The 18,826-nt window shown below is 36.6% G+C and overlaps 1 protein-coding gene across 2 annotated transcripts in view; it reads left to right on the top strand.

The window, feature by feature from the left end:
* The window catches only part of LOC129889781 (uncharacterized), a 33,578-nt gene that overhangs the window by 12,980 nt on the left and 1,772 nt on the right, over positions 1-18,826 (top strand). The window contains exons 10-33 of one of the 2 annotated variants that reach the window (XM_055965230.1): positions 1,036-1,286; positions 1,373-1,486; positions 1,774-2,036; positions 3,087-3,335; positions 3,418-3,573; positions 4,328-4,468; positions 4,574-4,813; positions 5,756-5,883; positions 6,652-6,775; positions 8,611-8,772; positions 8,876-9,023; positions 9,166-9,266; positions 10,352-10,504; positions 10,923-10,970; positions 11,438-11,545; positions 12,432-12,506; positions 14,025-14,075; positions 14,929-15,072; positions 15,168-15,295; positions 15,915-16,002; positions 16,635-16,694; positions 16,764-17,016; positions 17,593-17,744; positions 17,852-17,922. In XM_055965230.1, the coding sequence (XP_055821205.1) occupies positions 1,036-1,286; positions 1,373-1,486; positions 1,774-2,036; positions 3,087-3,335; positions 3,418-3,573; positions 4,328-4,468; positions 4,574-4,813; positions 5,756-5,883; positions 6,652-6,775; positions 8,611-8,772; positions 8,876-9,023; positions 9,166-9,266; positions 10,352-10,504; positions 10,923-10,970; positions 11,438-11,545; positions 12,432-12,506; positions 14,025-14,075; positions 14,929-15,072; positions 15,168-15,295; positions 15,915-16,002; positions 16,635-16,694; positions 16,764-17,016; positions 17,593-17,744; positions 17,852-17,922 (3,408 nt within the window). Of the gene's footprint in view, positions 1-1,035; positions 1,287-1,372; positions 1,487-1,773; positions 2,037-3,086; positions 3,336-3,417; positions 3,574-4,327; positions 4,469-4,573; positions 4,814-5,755; positions 5,884-6,651; positions 6,776-8,610; positions 8,773-8,875; positions 9,024-9,165; positions 9,267-10,351; positions 10,505-10,922; positions 10,971-11,437; positions 11,546-12,431; positions 12,507-14,024; positions 14,076-14,928; positions 15,073-15,167; positions 15,296-15,914; positions 16,003-16,634; positions 16,695-16,763; positions 17,017-17,592; positions 17,745-17,851; positions 17,923-18,826 lie in introns of those variants that run through there. The other variant, XR_008766942.1, reaches the window with a different exon arrangement.

An 18,826-nucleotide genomic window follows, 5' to 3' on the forward strand; every position in this document is an offset into this window, starting at 1 on the left:
GCTCGTAGCCAGAGGCTTGTGTGATAAGAAGGTTCCACCTAAATGTAAAGGCAAGTTCTACAGAGTGGTGGTTAGACCAGCTTTGTTGTATGAGACGGGGTATTGGCCAGTCAAGAACTCTCACATTCAGAAGATGATGGTGGTGGAGATGAGGATGTTGCGATGGATGTGTGGGTTTAATAAGAGATATTGGATTAAGAATGATGATATTCGAGACAAGGTGGAAGTGACTTCAGTGGAAGACAAGATGCGAGAAGCAAGGTTGAGATGGTTCGGGCATGTGATGAGGTGATGCATGATGCTCCAGTGCGGAGGTGTGAGGTTGGCTATGACTGGTTTCAGGAGAAGTAGAGGTAGACCGAAGTAATGTTGGGGTGAGGGGATTAGACAAGACATGGCGCAGTTGCGGCTTACCGAGAACATGACCTTTAGATAGAAAGATGTGGAGGACGCGAATTAAGGTAGAAAGTTAATAGGTAGGAGTGTGTCCATGCTAGTAGGTAGGAGTGCATTGTCTTGGTGCCCTTACTAGTAGTCGTAGTACTATGCTTGTAGTTTAATGTTCTTCGATTTTGTTGATATGTGTTGTTTTGTGTAGTTCAATAGTGGTATTATTTGGTTGTAGTACTGTTCTGCTATTATCTGTTGTTTTGTTTATTACCTATTGTCACTTGTACTTTTATTACGTCTTTTTTAGTCTGTTTTTGTTTTTAGCCAAGGGTCTATCGGAAACGTCTCTACCTCTCATTTGAGGTAGAGGTAAGGTTTGCGTACACTCTAGCCTCCCCAGACCCCCCTCTGTGGAAATACACTGGGTATGTTGTTGTTGTTGTATTTGGGTCTATAGTATATACAAAATGACTAGTCTTGAATAGTGGAAGGTCATGTTTTTTTAATCTCAATGGCCGAATTTCACATCTTCTAAATCTACAGTACCAAGCTACATATACTTCCTCTTGATTTTTTTTAAGGAAACCCATCATTGGACAGATTTTGTTAAGGCAATTTAATAGTTGAAGTTCCATTTGATGGCAGGAATGGGGTTGCTTTTTTGAAAAGTTTGGCTTCCGTTGCTAAGAGGCAATCTTTTGGACGAGCTGGATTAATGTGTCTTACAAAGTGTATTTCTTCAGCGGCTTGTGGTATTGGACAATGTGGTGATATATCACCAGTCATTTTGCAAGATAAGGAGTCTTACCCGAGTGATAAAGTAGACTTGCTTGACACTTTCCGATATATTATTGAAAGCAGTAAACAACATTTCAACCCATCTTATCGGCACCTAGGTACATAATACATTTTTGGTAGTACTGAACATTTCACCATCAGAATTTGAATTCACGATTATGGTAATCCAACTTGTTTCTTCCAGTTTGTGAGAACATTCTAGCTGCTGCTGCTGCTGTGGTGATTCCTATTGATGTTCCTATCGAAACACTTTTACTTTTCATTTCAAGCTTGCCGCGAGAAATTACTGATAATGGAGGTATGTCAATGTACACTCACATCCTTTTAGCATGCTGTTATCTTTTTATGAATATTTTTGGTTCATCTTTTGTTCTTTCCTTTTAAGCTAACAGCACTCAGGTATTTACCCTGAGTGACCTTTTATTAATGAATAACTCAAATGGAGAAGTACAAGCAATGAGCTAAGCATTATCTTACCTTTTTCAAGCTTATCTGTGGTTCATCTGTTTGCAGATATTGATTAAAAAAAATCTTTTTTCCAAATGCATATTGATAAAAAGGGTTCTTATCCTTTGCCAATTTCAGGTTCTTTGAGATTAAAGGTACAAGAATGGCTTGGGATGAGCGTACGGAAACCTTCTACATCTGACTGTCTACAAACAAATCTCAAGCTTTTGGAATCTCTCATTGGTTACCAAAGAAAATTGATAAGTTCCTGTCATGCAATTGATATTATTGTAAACTATGACGACGAAGATTTGGATTCTTGGGAAGCTGAGGCAAAACGATGGACAAGGGTACTTTTTCTTGTTATCAAGGAAGAGGAAGACTTGAATCCAATATTCAAGGTTTGCTTTTTCTTTGCTTCTTAGAAATAATGACCTGGGAACTCCACAATAATTTACAGTTCTTTGCACTATTTTGGTTGATTATGAAACATACAACAACAATTACACTTCAATTGCAAATTAGTTAGGTTTTGTCTGAATCCTCAATGCCATTCTGATTCATTTGGACTAGTTCATCGCAATACTCCATTATTTGTCTTTTAAATACACATTGACTTTTCTCTAACACTAGAGGTTCACGTTGTCTTCACCGCTGATATAAATCTCTGCACTAACTAAAGGAATCTTGTGAAACACCTGACTTGTACAAGTGTACCAATACGACTAAACTTTAATTCCAATTTGTTAGTATCTCTATATAGATTTTTTGCTTCACTTTGTTAGTTCACATGGATTCAAGAGATTGTAAATGTTTTGACACAAACTTCCTTTCATGCGATTTTACCTCATGCTCGGTACTCTTCTAACACCTTCTATCATCAGTGTATAACCAGTGCTTTTGAAGGTTTAACTATGATATGTCAAGCAATCTGAATAGGGTTGTCAATCTGAGTAATAGGGTTGTAAATCTGAGTAACTTTTGATCGCTAATAGCATATTTTCATTTCAATGCTTGCTAATATGTTGTGTTCATTTGCTTGCTTGTCTATATCCTTTTAGGAAAATAAATGGGATGGTGGGTACACAAACAGTTGAGTGAGGAAACTTGGGAGTTGGACTTTTGTTAAGGATATCCCATTTCTAATTTCTTCTCGTCTTCTTTCATTCTACGCTGCCTGCTCTTTCACCTTAGCTAGCTGTGTCCTAAACAGGTTCCGTCTGTTTCACCGTATTACATTGTATCAGTTGTTTTTAAGTGAATGAGATTTGATCCTGTGATGTCTTTCTCTAAATTTGCCGAGTCAGCATAGCTGCATAGGTGCCTGTTTGATGTGTAGATTGTATTTGTGCTCCACTTTTTTTTTTAAAACGAAAGTATTTGACCTTTAAATTATGTTATGGTTATTAGTCCCAGTTACAGGCTTGTAATACTTGTAGCAACATGAACAGTTTATTCAAGATCATGGTGCTAGTGTATGTGATTGTAGCAACAATTTGGAGTGGTTACCAGTTAAATTTCTCATCCTTCTTTTGAGCTTCATCCATGAGTTACAAGTACTCCAAGGGAGATTGGTTGACTGCTTGAAAACAGGAAGCTCGGAGACAAGCCTTGGCATTTCTGACAAAGTTGGCCAATATTCAACGATGAAAAGCTCGACCATTTTTGTGGTGTTCTCTAAATTATTTTTCTCTATATTGGTTAGTTACCTGGAATCTTATCTGTTATTTTATTTATGGCCTTTTTGAGATTTCTCTAAAATCCTGAACTGTCTGCCTACAGGATGCACTAGTCTCATATGCTGGAATGTCGTGCAGCATTTTTTGGTCAAAACACATGGAAGACAGTGGAGATTTTTCTGGCTCCATCCGAGGCAGGCTGGGGGGTCCAAGTCAGCGTCGGTTGTCGCCTGCATTGACCAGTTCAGTTTTGCAGGCTGTATGATCCTTTATGACATAATGTTATGGGCATGTATACTACATCCATGCAGGGCCTTTGATGTTAATGTGGAATCTCTAAAATATCCTTGTCATGGTTATATTTTGAATTAAATACATCTTATTAAACTAATAACCTCTAGCAGTTAGGATCTCAGCATCTAACTTTTTGATATGTATGTGAGATATGAAGCTATTAGTGTCATGACGGAACTCAGTGGTATTTTCTGGTCTGACTTTTTAGATGCATTCACTAATGAAGAAGACAACCATTTGAATTGAAATGTACCGTATTATCTAAGGATATTGCATGATCTGCTCTCTGTGTGTTACTTAACCTTTGTTTTCTTAATCCTCAATCTTCTTTCAGATTTCTTTTCTATTGTTTTATTAATGTACTTCATCATGAAACTTTATTTGAAATCTCTCTGGGGTATCTTCATTTTTTCTCTCTCAGGTGTATTCATAATTGTTGTGTTCTAATTCTTTGTAAGATATAGGGGGTACATAATTCTGTGTTAAACATCCTAGGTGTTTAATCTTTTGATAAGTAGGGTGTATGTGAAATTGTTGCTGTAAATGGCTCAATATGTTTCTTCACATAAAGACACGTTTCTTATTGTTCTCCATAAACATTTGAAGGATTAACCATTCCTTTCTCCTCATTCCATAATTGCCTAGTTTGTGCTTCTTTTCTTTTCTAGTTATCAGATTTATAAGCGACTGACTTTGTATTCTAACAAACCTTTGGATAGGTGACGTCTATAAAAGCGGTTGCTTCCATCTCCAGTTGGTCCGCACAGTTTGGCACTGATGCTTCGCTTGCGTCTGTTGTTACCCATCTGTGGAACTTTTGCTGCAAGATAAGTAATACATCTCCGGCATGTAGTTCAGAGGTAAGATTTAGATAATCTCGGATGTGCTTAGGCATACATTAAAATATAAAAGCTAATTGATTTGAATATCTTGCTTCCATTGTTCTTTTTTAATTCCTAAACCAGCTTGAGGCGGAAATATGCCTAGCAGCATATGAAGCAGTAGCAGGTGCTTTGGAAGGATTACTGTCCATGTTCTATCTGCTGTTGGATCATGTCACAGAAGATGACGAGTTAACTTCATTAAAAGCTGATGGTAAACCAGTCTTGGATGTCTTACTCAGGACTTTGCTTCAGAACATCAACAGCTTAATTGCAGTGGGAAATTTGGCACGAGCTCGACGAGCAGTTTTATTGAACTGGAAGGTGATCTCCTCTGCTTTTACTTGGTACATGCATAAGGGTATATTAACAAGGAGATTATATCTTGTGTATTGCACCTGTAAAATTCATCTTAATAGGTACGCAAAAGACTGAAGGGAGGGTGGTGATGTTATTGAGCAAAAAGTTGTTCGAAATAGTTCGGGGTATAGAAGCACTAATAATACCTAACATCTCTGATGCATCATCACCTGAAAATGAAAGTAAAGAACATGTAATTGTCCTAAACATCTCCCTGTAGCTCGAGCTTGCAAGCTAACAAGATTTTGCATCGCCTTTAGAAGTAGTGAAATGAGAACCCGTGGCAGAGATAAAGAATGACAGAGCACATCTGGAAAAGCTGGTATATCGGTGTTTCATTGGAATACACAAAGCAGAACATATGTTTAAATCTGAGGCTAGGAAAAAAAGGGCAAAGTGAACATAGAAATAATAAATAATATAATGCAGATATCTTGAATATTATCTGTGTTCATTTTGCTACCTAAGCATGCAAGTTTCAGTTGGATCAAGTTGGATCGGTCAAGATATGGATAACAAAAAAGAGGAGAAATAATAACTTAAAAAAAAGAGGCTTAAAATAATACTATTTTACTACCTTTTGTTTGATGAATTATTGGGACGTCAAAGAGAAAGAGAGAGATTGTTAGCTTTTGGCAAGCAGTTTGAGTATAGTAAATATAAGTAGGTAATTGTTAGGGATAATTTTCTCCATTGAGATGTTAAATATAACCACTAGTCTCAGTACTTGCTGTGATTCTACTTGTTATTATTTTTAGAGGATCCATGACTTTGTTAAGAGTTTTTTCTTCTTTTACTTGTTCTGGTTTAACTTGCCAGCATCGCTCTTTTATTCTAAGGATTTTACTTGTGGTTGTTGAAATTGATATGCTTCCATGATAAGGTGATCTTCTTTTATGATTCCAGTGGATATGCCTCGAGTTTCTACTATCAATTTCCAATCATGCACTTAACAGTGGAGTTCATTTGAGAAAACATAACTTTTACTTCTCAGATACAACACTTACATGGACTTTTGATGATCTTGTTGACAGGTAAGCAACCATATGTATCTGCTTGGCAATCACTAAGTAGAAATTATTTGGGTTAATTCTACTTTACCTTTGAATTATGAGTTTTGTACTCATAATTCTCTTCCTTATCAAAGTAGTCTTTTGCCACTAATAAACTGAAATGGTGAGGTTAGTTTCTTATCGAAACTATAAATGATATGAGTTGTGCAACCCTTTGCATCAAGATTTCTTGTCAGAAGAAATTTTTCATTTGCCAAATTAAGCTTTATGCCGATCAGTCAATTCAGTAACCAAAGCTTTTGACATCCGTCCTTATTCCTAGCCTCGAGTAATGTACTCCCTAGCCTTACAGTCCCTTATGTCCTCCTTTTGCTAATTGTTAACCTCATCTCCTCAATATTTTTATTCCCGTAATCCAACCTACAAGCGCTGGCCTCCCACCTGCAGGACCTTGTAATACTTTCTTTTCCTTAATTTATAAAGTTTAAACTAGGTTAATGTGGGAAAACTTGACTCTTTTTATTTTATCTTTTTTGTTTTTGGTAAGAATAACTAGATTTTGATTCATTTCAATTGCGAAATTGAAGGTTTATTTGTACAGTTTTGATTGTAAAGCTTAGTAGCCAAAAAATATATTGAGATATAGGAGCCTCTTTTAAATTCTTCTACATATTGAACTTGTCATTAAATTTTAACTGAGATATAGGATAAGAGCTCTTTACCAAAAATTTTGCTTATATCAGCTAATGCATTTACTGCTAGTGAGGTCTGATTTTGGTATGGTTGCAGCCTTGAGAATGCTGGAGACGCCTCTGTTTTACCCATGCTGAGATCTGTCAGATTAATCATGGAGCTGTTAGCTTTAGCAAGGAAAGGTTCAATGGTTTCTGCTTGTCATGGCATAGACATCCAGGTATGCTTAACCTGTGGTTTTGATACGTTACTTTCCTTTATTTCAAGTTGTATGTTATTTTTACTCATCAATTTAAGTTAATTTTTTCATGTCGTGCCACTCATAATCAACATAAATCCCTTCAAGACGAAGAATAAGTTAAATGGGTTCTAGTCTCTTAGTGGTTTTAATGAGATATGCCAAGTGTGCGCCTAAGTGCATGACCTAGCAGTTTAGGAAACTGGAGGGAAGATACTGAGACCAGGGTTTGAATTCTACAACAACAACAAACCCATTTTAATCCAGTGGGGTCCGTGGAGGGTAGATTGTGCAGAAACCTTACCCCTACCGTGGGAGGTAGAGAGGTTGTTTCGGATAGACCCTCGGCTTAAGGGAAAGCATATCAAAAAGAAATATCGAAAGTGAAGAAATCATGACAAATACTATAGGAAGCATGACAAAGCATTTTGGAAAAAAAGGAACAATAACTGCAACATAATAGTGTGATAATCGAAGTACTTGATAGTAACAAAAATCGAAGGACAAGAAACTACATGGAAAATACTACTACTACTGGTTTGAAAGGACAAACAAGATAATGCTCCACTGCCTACTAACTTTCTACCTTAATCCGTGTCCTTCACAACTTCCTATTTAAGGTCATGTCCTCGGTAAGCTACAACTGCGTCATGTTCTGTCTAATCACCTTTTCTCAGTACTTCTTCAGCTCTCCTGAAACCATCCATAGCCAACCTCTCACACATCCATATTGGGGCATATATGCCTCTCCTCCTCACATGCTCAAACCATCTCAGTATCACCTCCGCATCCTGTCTTCCACCGTGGCCACTCCTACCTTATCCCGTTTATCTTCATTTTTAATTCTAACGCTCCTAGTATGCCCACGCATCCATTGCAACATCCTCATATCTTGCAACTTTTATATTCTGAACGTGAGAGATCTCATTAGTTGTGTAAAATGATTGTTTTGTTTTTTCAGAAATGACTGAATATAGCTTCTTTTTCATAAAAGGTGTTGACACATCTTCTCTTTCTTAGTAGTATTCTTCGGTTATCGCATAGTTTCTTTTTCTTCGATGTGTACTGCTATTTGTTGCTCCCTTTTTTTTGAATCTTGCTACTTTGTTGTCTTATTTTTCTTACAATCTTGCATCGGATACATTTCTTTTGAGTTGAGGGTCTACCAGAAACAACCTCTTTATCCTACAAAGGTAGGGGTAAGGTCTGTGTACACCCTATCCTCCCCAAACCCCACTTGTGGGATTACACTAGGTATGTTGTTGTTGTAAACTGAACCTAGCTGCTTGGGGCTTTAAGAGAGAAAATTTATGAGCACCACTGATTTCTGACTTGTAGGATAACCGTAACAGCTGGGGTAGACAACTTTTCAGATGCAACCTACACCACCAAATGTTTGCTGGAAGACCTGTACTGATCTTTCTAATGGCATAAAATAATATTTCTTCATATCAATGCAGACCTAGCTAAAGATTGGGTCGAATTTGTTTGTGTCTGACGCGTAATTGTTGTTGTAGTGACAGTTTAGGTATTTCTGTATTAAAAGAGGTATTGTTAATTCTAGGCGTGGTGTTTATGGAGATAACTATTGTGTCAAAACTTGATCATGAGATTCATTGTGATCCTTTGTATCTTTCATTTTTGTTGTTGGAACAGGGACTAGTTAGAATTTTCATTTTGCTCCTCCCTTATCCTTGCCCCCTGCCCCTTTCCAAAATGATAAATCACTTTTGACTTCCTGCTCATTGTGGGTGGGCATTCATGTGATGTCAGGTGAATTTCCTATTGAATATTCACTAACTATGCTCTCAACACAGATGATGTGGAAGCTGGTGCGCTCTTCTTGGATTTTACATGTCAGCTGCAAAAAAAGGAGAATTGCTCCGATTGCTGCACTTATGTCTTCTGTGATGCACTATTCTGTTTTTGGCAATGAGGAGATGCATGAAAATGAGAATGCAGCTGGACCTTTGAAGTGGGTGGGTAGTCTCCCTCCCTTCTATGTGTTTGTGCTGATAAATTACTTGGTTCATTTTCTTATCAGTTTTTTGGGAAAAGTAACTACATTATCTACTTGTGTAGTTTGTGGAGAAAATTCTTGAGGAGGGCACTAAAAGTCCACGAACCATTCGGTTAGCTGCCTTGCATTTAACTGGACTATGGCTTGCTTGTCCAAGTATTATTAAGTTCTATATGAAAGAGCTAAAGTTGTTAACACAATATGGTTCAGGTATGTCCTTAATTTTCATATTACATCAGCGATTTTGTTACTGACTGTAAATTTGTGGAGTAGTTTTCTTTCTGTCATTTCAGTATCTTCTGATGACAGTGAGCGTGTTCTTTTTTGCACGTGTAACTTCATCCCTCTTCAGTTGCATTTGATGAGGATTTTGAAGCTGAATTGTCTGAAAATCGTGATGCCAAAATTGAAGTATCAGTTCTAGCTAAAAGCCCAGATCCTGAGCTGACTGAAGTAAGTTATACCATCTCTTTTTGAAGATCACCCTCTACAAGCATGAACCCCTCTGGTACAAAAGAATGAAGGCAGCTAACTGATTGATGTCATTTTATTGTTCTTAAACACTAGAAGAACGCTGACCTTATTGCCTCTAATTTTGTCACGTCTGTTGATATTTTAATCATTGTTATGGCACCAGCCATTTTTATTTTAACCAAATGGTGAGTATTTATTAAACTGAGCTCCAGTAAGTTGCTATTTCTGTTTGATCAGCATTCTTGCTGTGCTTTTAGGCAAGTCATATTATAAATGAGAATTGCTATGTCTATTTTAAGTTTGTTTTTGCATATAAAGATAAAACTTAGTCGACTAGATGAATTAGGATATCAATTTATCATAATTTATGTGGGTGGACATTGTCTATTTAAATTGGAGAACCTCATGGTTTCAGTGAGTTGTTAATGCATTTTATAAGCGACTACCACTTCATGCTTTCCATTTTATTTCTATCTTTGTTTTCTATTCTTAGTTCAAATTGTTGGATAAAAAGTAGTCCAGTTTATTCCAATGTTAGAGCCCGTTTGGATTGGCTTTAAGTTGGTCAAAACCAACTTAAAGCCCCTTTTCAGCTTTTGGACGTGTTTGTCTAATGCTAACTTTAAGTCAGAAAGTTCTTAAAGTCAGTCAAAAATGAAAAGTTAGGATTCCTAACTTTTTTTTTGTAAGTGCTTAAAGTCATTTTCTTTGACCATGGAAATTACTTTTATATCCCTTATATTTTGATTAAATTCCCAAACTACCCTTTTTATTCTTTTAACCCTAAAATTCACATAATTTTCTTCATTTAATCACTTTTATCCAAACACTCAACTGCTTATTTATAAAAATAACTTTCAGCACTTTAAAGTTCTAAAAGCACTTCATACATAAAAGTTACTTTTTTTAAGCCCATCCAAACGGGCTCTTATTCTTCTTTGGCTTCTGTGAACACTAATTAACATTAGTTGAATTTTGGCTCTCCCGCCTCCCTTGCACCTGGAAAATGTGCCAACATTCAACGAGTTTCTGATGGGAGTGATTCTGTGCTGGCTTTGTACCAGGAATTCATCAACACTGAGCTGTATGCCCGTGTCTCAGTGGCAGTTATGTTCTCCAGACTTGCAGAAATAGCCAGTACGCACAGTGAAGATAGAAACGGTAGTGATGCTCTTGTATCTGGCAAGATGTTCCTACTCGAACTTCTCAATTCTGTGGTATTGGATTCTGCTCTTATCATTCTTGTTGACCCCCCCCCCCCCCCAAACACAAACCCCCAACCCCAATTCAACACAAAAGAAAAGCAACCTTCTAAAAATGATGTGGGTTAAAATTCTGAATATATTCTTTTTAGCTATCTTTACACCAAATTTTGGTTTTTGTATAAACTTACAACTGAATACCTAATTCGAGTATATGTCAATTTATAGACAGTAACCCGCTCGTGTTCTTGCCTACCATTATATAGATAAGAAATTACACATTTATGCTTAAATATGTCATGTTTAATACCTGACTCCTGATACTACACAACAATGTTCATAACAAGCAAGCAAACATAAATTTCATTCATTGATTGTTGACTCTGCTTCACATAACTTATCTGTGGAAATACCAACTTCTTAATTTATGCAGGTCTACGACAAAGATCTTGCTAAAGAGTTGTGCAAAAAGTACAGTGCGGTAAGTACTTTGGTTCATGGCCCTTCCTATCTGTTATAAACTTAAGAAACCAAAGATAGAAGATGGTGAAGTTCTTTTGTTTTTTCGTATAAGCATTTTAGTTCTTGTATTTTTCTTGGATGCATGCGTTCTGCCTCTGGTTATAATTAATCTAGTTCGAGGAGTTCACTAGCGGCTCTATTGATATTTATCTGAGTTAGAGGGATGCTTTTCAGTAAATGGTGTAAATTATCTCTTTTAATGATGAAGTGCTAAAATCTGAGAGTAACAAGTATGCGAGCTGCACCTTATTTCTGTTTTCTTCTCCAAATTTGTGAGCTTTTCTTAACCAGTGTTGTGATATTAGCCGTTGTCCTTTTTTGGTTGTTGCTCAAATACATAATTATTCCAGAACGTCCTTAGTGGTATTTTCATAATGCAATTACCTTTCTCTCAGATAGTTTAGTATCTTTCGTTTTCCTGGGCAGATTCATAGGCGCAAAGTTCGTGCATGGCAGATGGTATGCATTTTGTCACAGTTTATTGATCAAGATATAGTCCAGCAAGTTACGCATAACTTGCATGTATCTCTCTATGTAAGAACTTCTGCCTGGCAATCTATATATTGCTCTTTTGTATATTTGAATCCTGATCGACTGTTATCGCCACCCGAAAGAAGAAAGGAAAAGGAGGAGCCCCATTTTGCTGACCTGTCTTAAGATAACAATATTACTGGATTTGTATAACTCTAGGTTTGGAGATGTTTGTGTTAGATATTCATAGACTTCTTCTGTTGATCTTTCTAATTGCACACTGTTTCTTTTCCACTGAAAATTTGGGATTTGCTAGCTATTCTACATGGCTCTATCCTACTTTATCTTGGACATTTCATTTATTGGGGCATTTGTAGAACTTTTTATGCACATCTACAAAAAAGAAATAGACAAGCTGCTAATGGATATCATCATTGTGGTATATCTACCAGATGAACAATAATAAAGACAATTATTCTTGTTATATTATTTTTGCAATAAATACATTATTTATAGGGTGCTGGAAGTCAAGCTACAATGGTAAATTTTATAAGAAGCTTTGGATGACTATCTGACTGCGTATTGTGTGGAGTATATGGAAAGAAAGAAATAGGAGATGCTTTGAAGACAATCAGGAAGTGATTCAAGCTGTTAAATAACAGAGAATTTTCCCTCCACAAGCCCCCCCCCTCTTATCCCCTTAACCCCGCAAAAAGAAAAAAATAGAGAAGAAAGGTGATTTGATTTAGGTAGTGTCAAAATTCTCAAGAGTTTCATTAGCATCTGCTGCTTCATGCAATATATACAATTATATGACATATTTGTTTGTACATGAAAGTCAATATTGGGTTATAAAGATAGTGTCCATATGTGCTCAAATGATTGGCCTCCTATATCAAGCAGCCTCATTGTTGATCCTAATGACTCTTTACTGTTCTTTTCCATGTAGAGAAACAATTTCCCTTCGGTTCGACAGTATTTGGAAACTTTTGCGATCCATGTCTACTTGAACTTCCCTTTGCTGGTATGGAATTCTCTTATAAATTCACTTTTTGGGTTGTTCTATTCATAAGATTGGACTTTTCCTTGTTGTGCCATTTGACATTATGATATCTTGTGTGATGATTAGGGCGTATTTTTAACTTATTATTCGGTATTCTCCTTTCCCCTTCAGTTCATTTTTGTTCTCCTCATGTTTTTATTTCTGTTTTTTCTCTTTCCACATCTGTGACGTTCTGAATATTTGAATGTTTGGGAGAATAGTTATGATAATGTTTCAAATGTTCCTGTTTCTGCAAGTGCAAGAAAAAGTAAGTGCCAACACATTGTGTGGGCGTGCAATTCAGCCCTCTTTTGAGCGTGAATTCCATCCTTTTGGGGTTTGATTTTCCAGCACTTTGGGCATGCAAATCAGCTCCTTTGCGGCCCCAACCTTCCTCCTCTTGGGCTGGGACCATGAAATAAGTATAACACTTGGCCCACCTATCGCCACAATTACTGAGCTCATTCTTCGGCTCTTCTTCCACGATAAGCATCGTCTTGATATCTCATTGAAGCTCAACAATATGATCTTGCATCTCCTTAACTTCCAAAACTTCATTCAAGTCCTTTAATTAAAGTATGCCACCATGGATGCTATCAGATGGTCATACAATTCAATATGGTCATAGAGTAAGTCTCACTCTACTCATGGTTTCCCTAATGTGGGGCTCCCATGTGATGTTGTCCACACTCTATATCAAAAAGAATTTTCACTTGCTAGGCATATGAAAAACACCAGGCGCCCACATGAGGGGGTGTGTTGAAAAAGTCAAAACATGTGCACTCTCTGACATTTTGAGCTTTTTAGATGAGATGCCCATACAATCAATATTATGGTTATCTTGAGGTTGGACTTTTGCTGCATATGCAATATGGATTTAGTAGGAGATGAGCTTTCCCACAAGTCTTTGATACCTTTGCAACATTATCCATCCCTATTTACTGAGTTTTTACTTGAGGGTGTGTGTTGAAAAACATCAGGTACACACGAGGGGTGTGTGTTGAAAAAGTAAAAAACACATGCACTCTCTGATAGTTTAAGCTTTTACATGAGATGACCACAAAATCAATATTATGGTTATCTTGAGTTTGGACTTTTGCTGCACATGCAGTATGGGTTTAGTATGAGATAAGCTTTCCCACTAGTCTTTGATACCTCTACAACATTATCCATCCCTATTTACTGCGAAGTTGTTTCTTGAGATACCGATAATTGTTTCGGTTGACAAATATTCATAATGATTATGTTATTGTTGAAAGTAAAGCAAATCATAATATTGTGTATAATTTTCTTACTGATTATGTCATAATAATTAGGAATCCAAAAATTGAGGAAGTTATCTTATTTTATGTAGCCCAAAACTCCTATATGAGGAGCCTTCTTGAGAGTACTAAGTTGTTAACTATCAAATTCTACATGAGTTTCTCTTTTCTCGTTACCAAGCATCTTTGATTCATTTGATAGATGAGGGTTTCAGTATTATTCATTTTTCTTTTGCAGGTTGGGCAAGAATTAGTACCATTGCTGCGAGATTATAATATGCGGCCTCAGGTGAGCTTTTTCTCTTTCCTTTTTCTAACAGATAAGATGTTAGTACTTCATATTTACAGATAAATTGGAATGGTACAGCATATGCTAGTATGATACCCGTACAAGGATGATATGCACTGAAGAATAATGGATAAATAGTCACATTTTTTAGTCTTTCCTTGTGACTTTCGTCACTTAAAACTGTTGTCACAATTATTAATTTTCAATCAGTCTTTTTTGGTTGAATTTGGGTGAAGAAAACTAATTGAAAAGCTTGTACTTAAAAGGAAATACAACATCCTTTTATTGGGCAACAAGACTTTAAAATTGTAAATGCTTGTTTCTGCTGGACGTAGTAGTTCTTCATTCTTCTGCTGGAGAATATAATGTATAGTCCTGCTACAACATTCATTGTGACTGTTCTTCAAAACAGGAAACTGTTTGTTTTTCAATAAACTAACAATGAAAGCTAGTGCAAACTTTATATTACAAATTGTACTGATGTGAAAAATAAAGAGGCAGTGGAAGGGACCAGCATGTTAATATTTTTGTTTGCTTGTTTAAAGTGAAAGAAGTACCCTTCCCTTATAGGGTAAGGGATTTGAAAATGCATTTGTTTAATGCACTGACCTATGCGATTTGTCAAATTGTCATATATGTCCATTTTTGCAGTAGGGGAGGTTAAATATAGCTATCTTCTTTTGGTGGACTCAGGTAGAAGTCAATGTATACTAATTTTACTTTGTTATCATGTGACTACACGCGCTCGATAAGATGTGTAGTTTACTACTACCTTCAATTGTACTAATTTAATTATTGCCTATTCACTAGCTATGAAGGGAAAATGTCACCATATGTTTTCTTACGGTTGCAGGCTTTATCTTCCTATGTGTTTATAGCTGCAAATATCATCCTTCACTCAACTGAAGAGTACAAGTCCAGACATCTGAGTGAACTACTGCCTTGTATAATTCCTTTGTTGACCTCACACCATCATACTCTACGTGGTTTCACCCAGGTTAGTTCCTTTGTGTTATGGATTTTGTGGTCTTCCCTGAGCATATTAATTGGCGCTGTGATTTTAAGTGGGGATGTTATGTTTTTCCTTTGTAGTTATTAGTGCATCAGGTTCTTCAAAAGTTGTTGCCAGCAGATTCTAGTTTCTATGCAACCATGACTTTAGAGGAAAGGTGCTTTCAAGATTTGAGATCATACTTGCAAGATAACCCTGACTGTGTGCGGTAAGTTGTGTTGTATGGGCTTGTAATAGAAATCAAACCAAGGAGGAGGAGAAATTGAACTCATACACGAAATTTTTACCTTGAAGAATCCTAGAGAGGTTCAACTGAAGAGATTCAAGGGTTCTTCCCCAAACTCACAAACAGTATTCTTCAATTATCAAAAAACTAGCTTCCCTAAAATCCTAATAACAACTATTAATACTAAGAGTTACGCAAGACAGAAGTAATTATCCAAATTGCCCTTAAGCTACAATTCTAATTAAAAAGCTAAATGGACTAGTTGGGCACCATCCTCCTTGGGTCAGCCCACTTGCTTCTTTGTGCTTTCTTACTCTCTTTAAGTCTTGGTCTCCTCTTTTGGAAATATCCATTTAAGCATATTAAGAATCTTGTGGTCTTCTCTTATCAAAGGATCTCGTGGTCTTCCTTCCAAACTATTCTAAAGCACTCCAAATCTTGATGTTAAGATGGAAGTCTCCAATATCATGAGTGCCTCTCGTGCCTGCATCAAGTTATAATATAATTATGATTTTATGGCATTAGCCAGTGTGCAGAAAATGTAGTATATCTATATAATGTGCATGGACTTGAACTAATCATTTGTTTCTTTCCTCCACAGGTTAAGAGCATCAATGGAATGTTACCTTGATGCTTTTGATCCAAAGAAGTCAGTCACACCTGCTGGAATTTTCAGTACTCGAGTTGAGGTGAGGGATATTGCAGATTGGACAAGGCGTAGAGTACTCTGTCCTCTGGCAGATACATAGTAACATTAGGAAGATTTTGTCTTTGATTGCTGCCTAATAGCTTGACGTCAACTAATATGTTTATGCTAGGAATTGTCCCTTTGTTTTCCCTGCCTAATTTCTTAATGTGAACCATATGTATTTTACCCTTGCAGTTTCAGAAGCACTGGAACTTTAATTTGTTGATCCTTGTGGTACAACTGCTAATATGAGCATAAAATTGGCTTAGAGGGTGTTTAAATTGGCTTATATTTAGTGGCTTTTGGCTTTTAAGCTCTTTAAGGCTAAAAAAGTACCCCAAAAAGCCAAAAGTTGGGTGTACCCAATTTATGGCTTTTAGCTTTTAACTTATAAGCCACTTTAAAAAATCCAATCCAAACACCCCCTTAGTTCCTTACAAAGCTTAAGCATAACCATAATAAAATAATCCCATTCACTAGCTGTTGTCGAACATATGTTTCACACTTTAGCTGAGTGAAAGCAATTATGCCAAGTCAGGTATAGTGACCATATTTGGCAGTTTTGTCTTTGCCCACGTACTATTTCTAATTTCTGAAGACATAATGTCCTTTTCTTGCTGGTGATATGTATAGGAACTTGAATTCGAATGTGTACCAGCAACCCTCATGGATCAAGTAATTAATTTTCTAAATGTAAGTGCTCTCTTTTATTATTTTTGGTTGTATTTCGTGGTTTTGTTGCTCACTTCCGTTTATTTCCAGGAGACTAGGGAGGATCTCAGATGCTCAATGGCCAAAGATGCAGCAGCTATCAAGAATGAGAGCTTGCTTGTTGACAGTGATGGAAATTGCAAGGAGATATCTGGAAATCTTACTGAAGGGCAAACAGTTGTTCTGCCAGTGCAAGATATATCACTAGATTTCCAAAGGAAGATCACTGTTTCCAAACATGAAATGCTAAGTTTTGCTTCTACCGTCAAGTTGGAGAATGAAGGACCATTAAGTTCACTACTAGGTAACTGAATACAATACAATTTGTTATGAGAAGGTGAATTACATAGAAGAAGCATAATATAAATTGTCCATGCAAATAATTCACTAGACATAAGTTCATTGCCAGGATTATTGCTTGTGAGCTTGTCACTTGCGTCATGTACGTAATGTGCTTTCATGGAAATTCCTTCGATCCCCATCCATTCCCTCAAGGAAAAGCATTTCTATCTCTTCACTAGTTTCTGTTTATGTAAAATTTATCTGCTCCTATTGATGTCACAGAAAGGCTGCCTTAATGCAACTTATCACTTGTAGCTGCTTGTCACTAATAAATAAAGTTCAGACTCCATTGCTAGTCTTTGAATAAATATATATATGTAAGTTCACCTTAAATTAGATGTGACGCTATCGACATCAAGAGTGATGTGCTGCAGTAATATGTTAAGTAACCATGTGAACTTGTATGATATATAACAGTAGTCATGTGGTGACAGTTGTGAGAAGGGTATTTCCATCACTTTCCACAATTTATATCTGATGTATTTTCAAGATTTTTATTTCATTGATTGTCCTCCTCGATGCTTCTCTGTAAATGCAGATATAGAGAAGGAAGATCAGCTTCTTGAGAGAGTGCTGCACTTGAAAACTGTAGCTTTTGAGAAGTCGAGTGCCAGTCGGCAGGATATTATCCTGGTAGCATCACTAATTGATCGGATACCTAATCTTGCAGGATTGGCACGAACTTGTGAGGTGTGCAATAATGCTGTTGTTTCTATGCTTTGTGGATTTGGGTGTTAGTATGTGCTTGCCTTTTAGTTTCAGAAGGTTTATTGTTCTTTCTGATCGACTCGTAACAGGTATTTAGAGCATCTGCACTGGCCATTGCTGACAAAAACGTAGTGAAAGACAAGCAATTCCAATTGATCAGGTTTTGATAGTATTACTTTCATCTTTTGCTTTGTTTAAACTGCATGTGCTTGGGCTTTGCTTTGACTTTTCACATTGCAGATGCAAATAAATCTGAAGCAAGACAGGTTGCAGGGAAATTGATAAATTTTCTATCTCATTCGTGTTATGACATAACATATTTAAATAGAAAATGAACAAATCCTATTTTGGATGGATTTAAAATGAGTTAGAATTAAGAAATAGGGTTTTAGGGACAGGCAATAAATTAAACAAACAAACCATGGATAAATATAAATGAGGATCTGATGACATCCTTGAATAAAATAAAGATGATGTGGTTTGAAAGAATTACTGGATTGCCTGATATAATGAACTAAGCCACAAATTCTTTGAAGTTTCTTAATATTTCATTTATTTGTGCAAAATTTAATGGAATGTGCCTGTGCAGTTTGACTTATAGATTTACATTATGGTCAAGGTGATTTTAGTGAAAGGAGCTGCATGTTTACAGCAAAGGTGATTTTAGTGACTTTAAGGGTGTTGGAATTTCACAACCTGCAGATCCTCGATGTAAAATTTTGTTTTTGTGAATTGGAATTTTATATCAGCATTAACAATGAGTGGGAAAGTACCTGGATAGAGAAAGAACTGTTTTTGTAAGTTGGAAAGGCAATGCTTGGTTATATAGATTATCTTGATTATGGCCTCCAACTTTGTTGTATGAGGCGGAGTGTTGGCCAGTCAAGAACTCCCATGTCTAGAAGATGCATGTTGCAGAGACGAGGATGTTGAGGTAGATGTGTGGTCATACTATGAGCGATAAGATTAGAAATGAGGATATCCGAAATAAGGTGGGTGTGGCCTCCGTGATGGACAAGATGAGGGAAGTGAGACTGAGATGGTTTGGACATGTGAAGAGGAGA

The sequence above is a fragment of the Solanum dulcamara genome, chromosome 5 (genome assembly GCF_947179165.1).
Source record: "Solanum dulcamara chromosome 5, daSolDulc1.2, whole genome shotgun sequence".
NCBI lineage: Eukaryota > Viridiplantae > Streptophyta > Magnoliopsida > Solanales > Solanaceae > Solanum > Solanum dulcamara.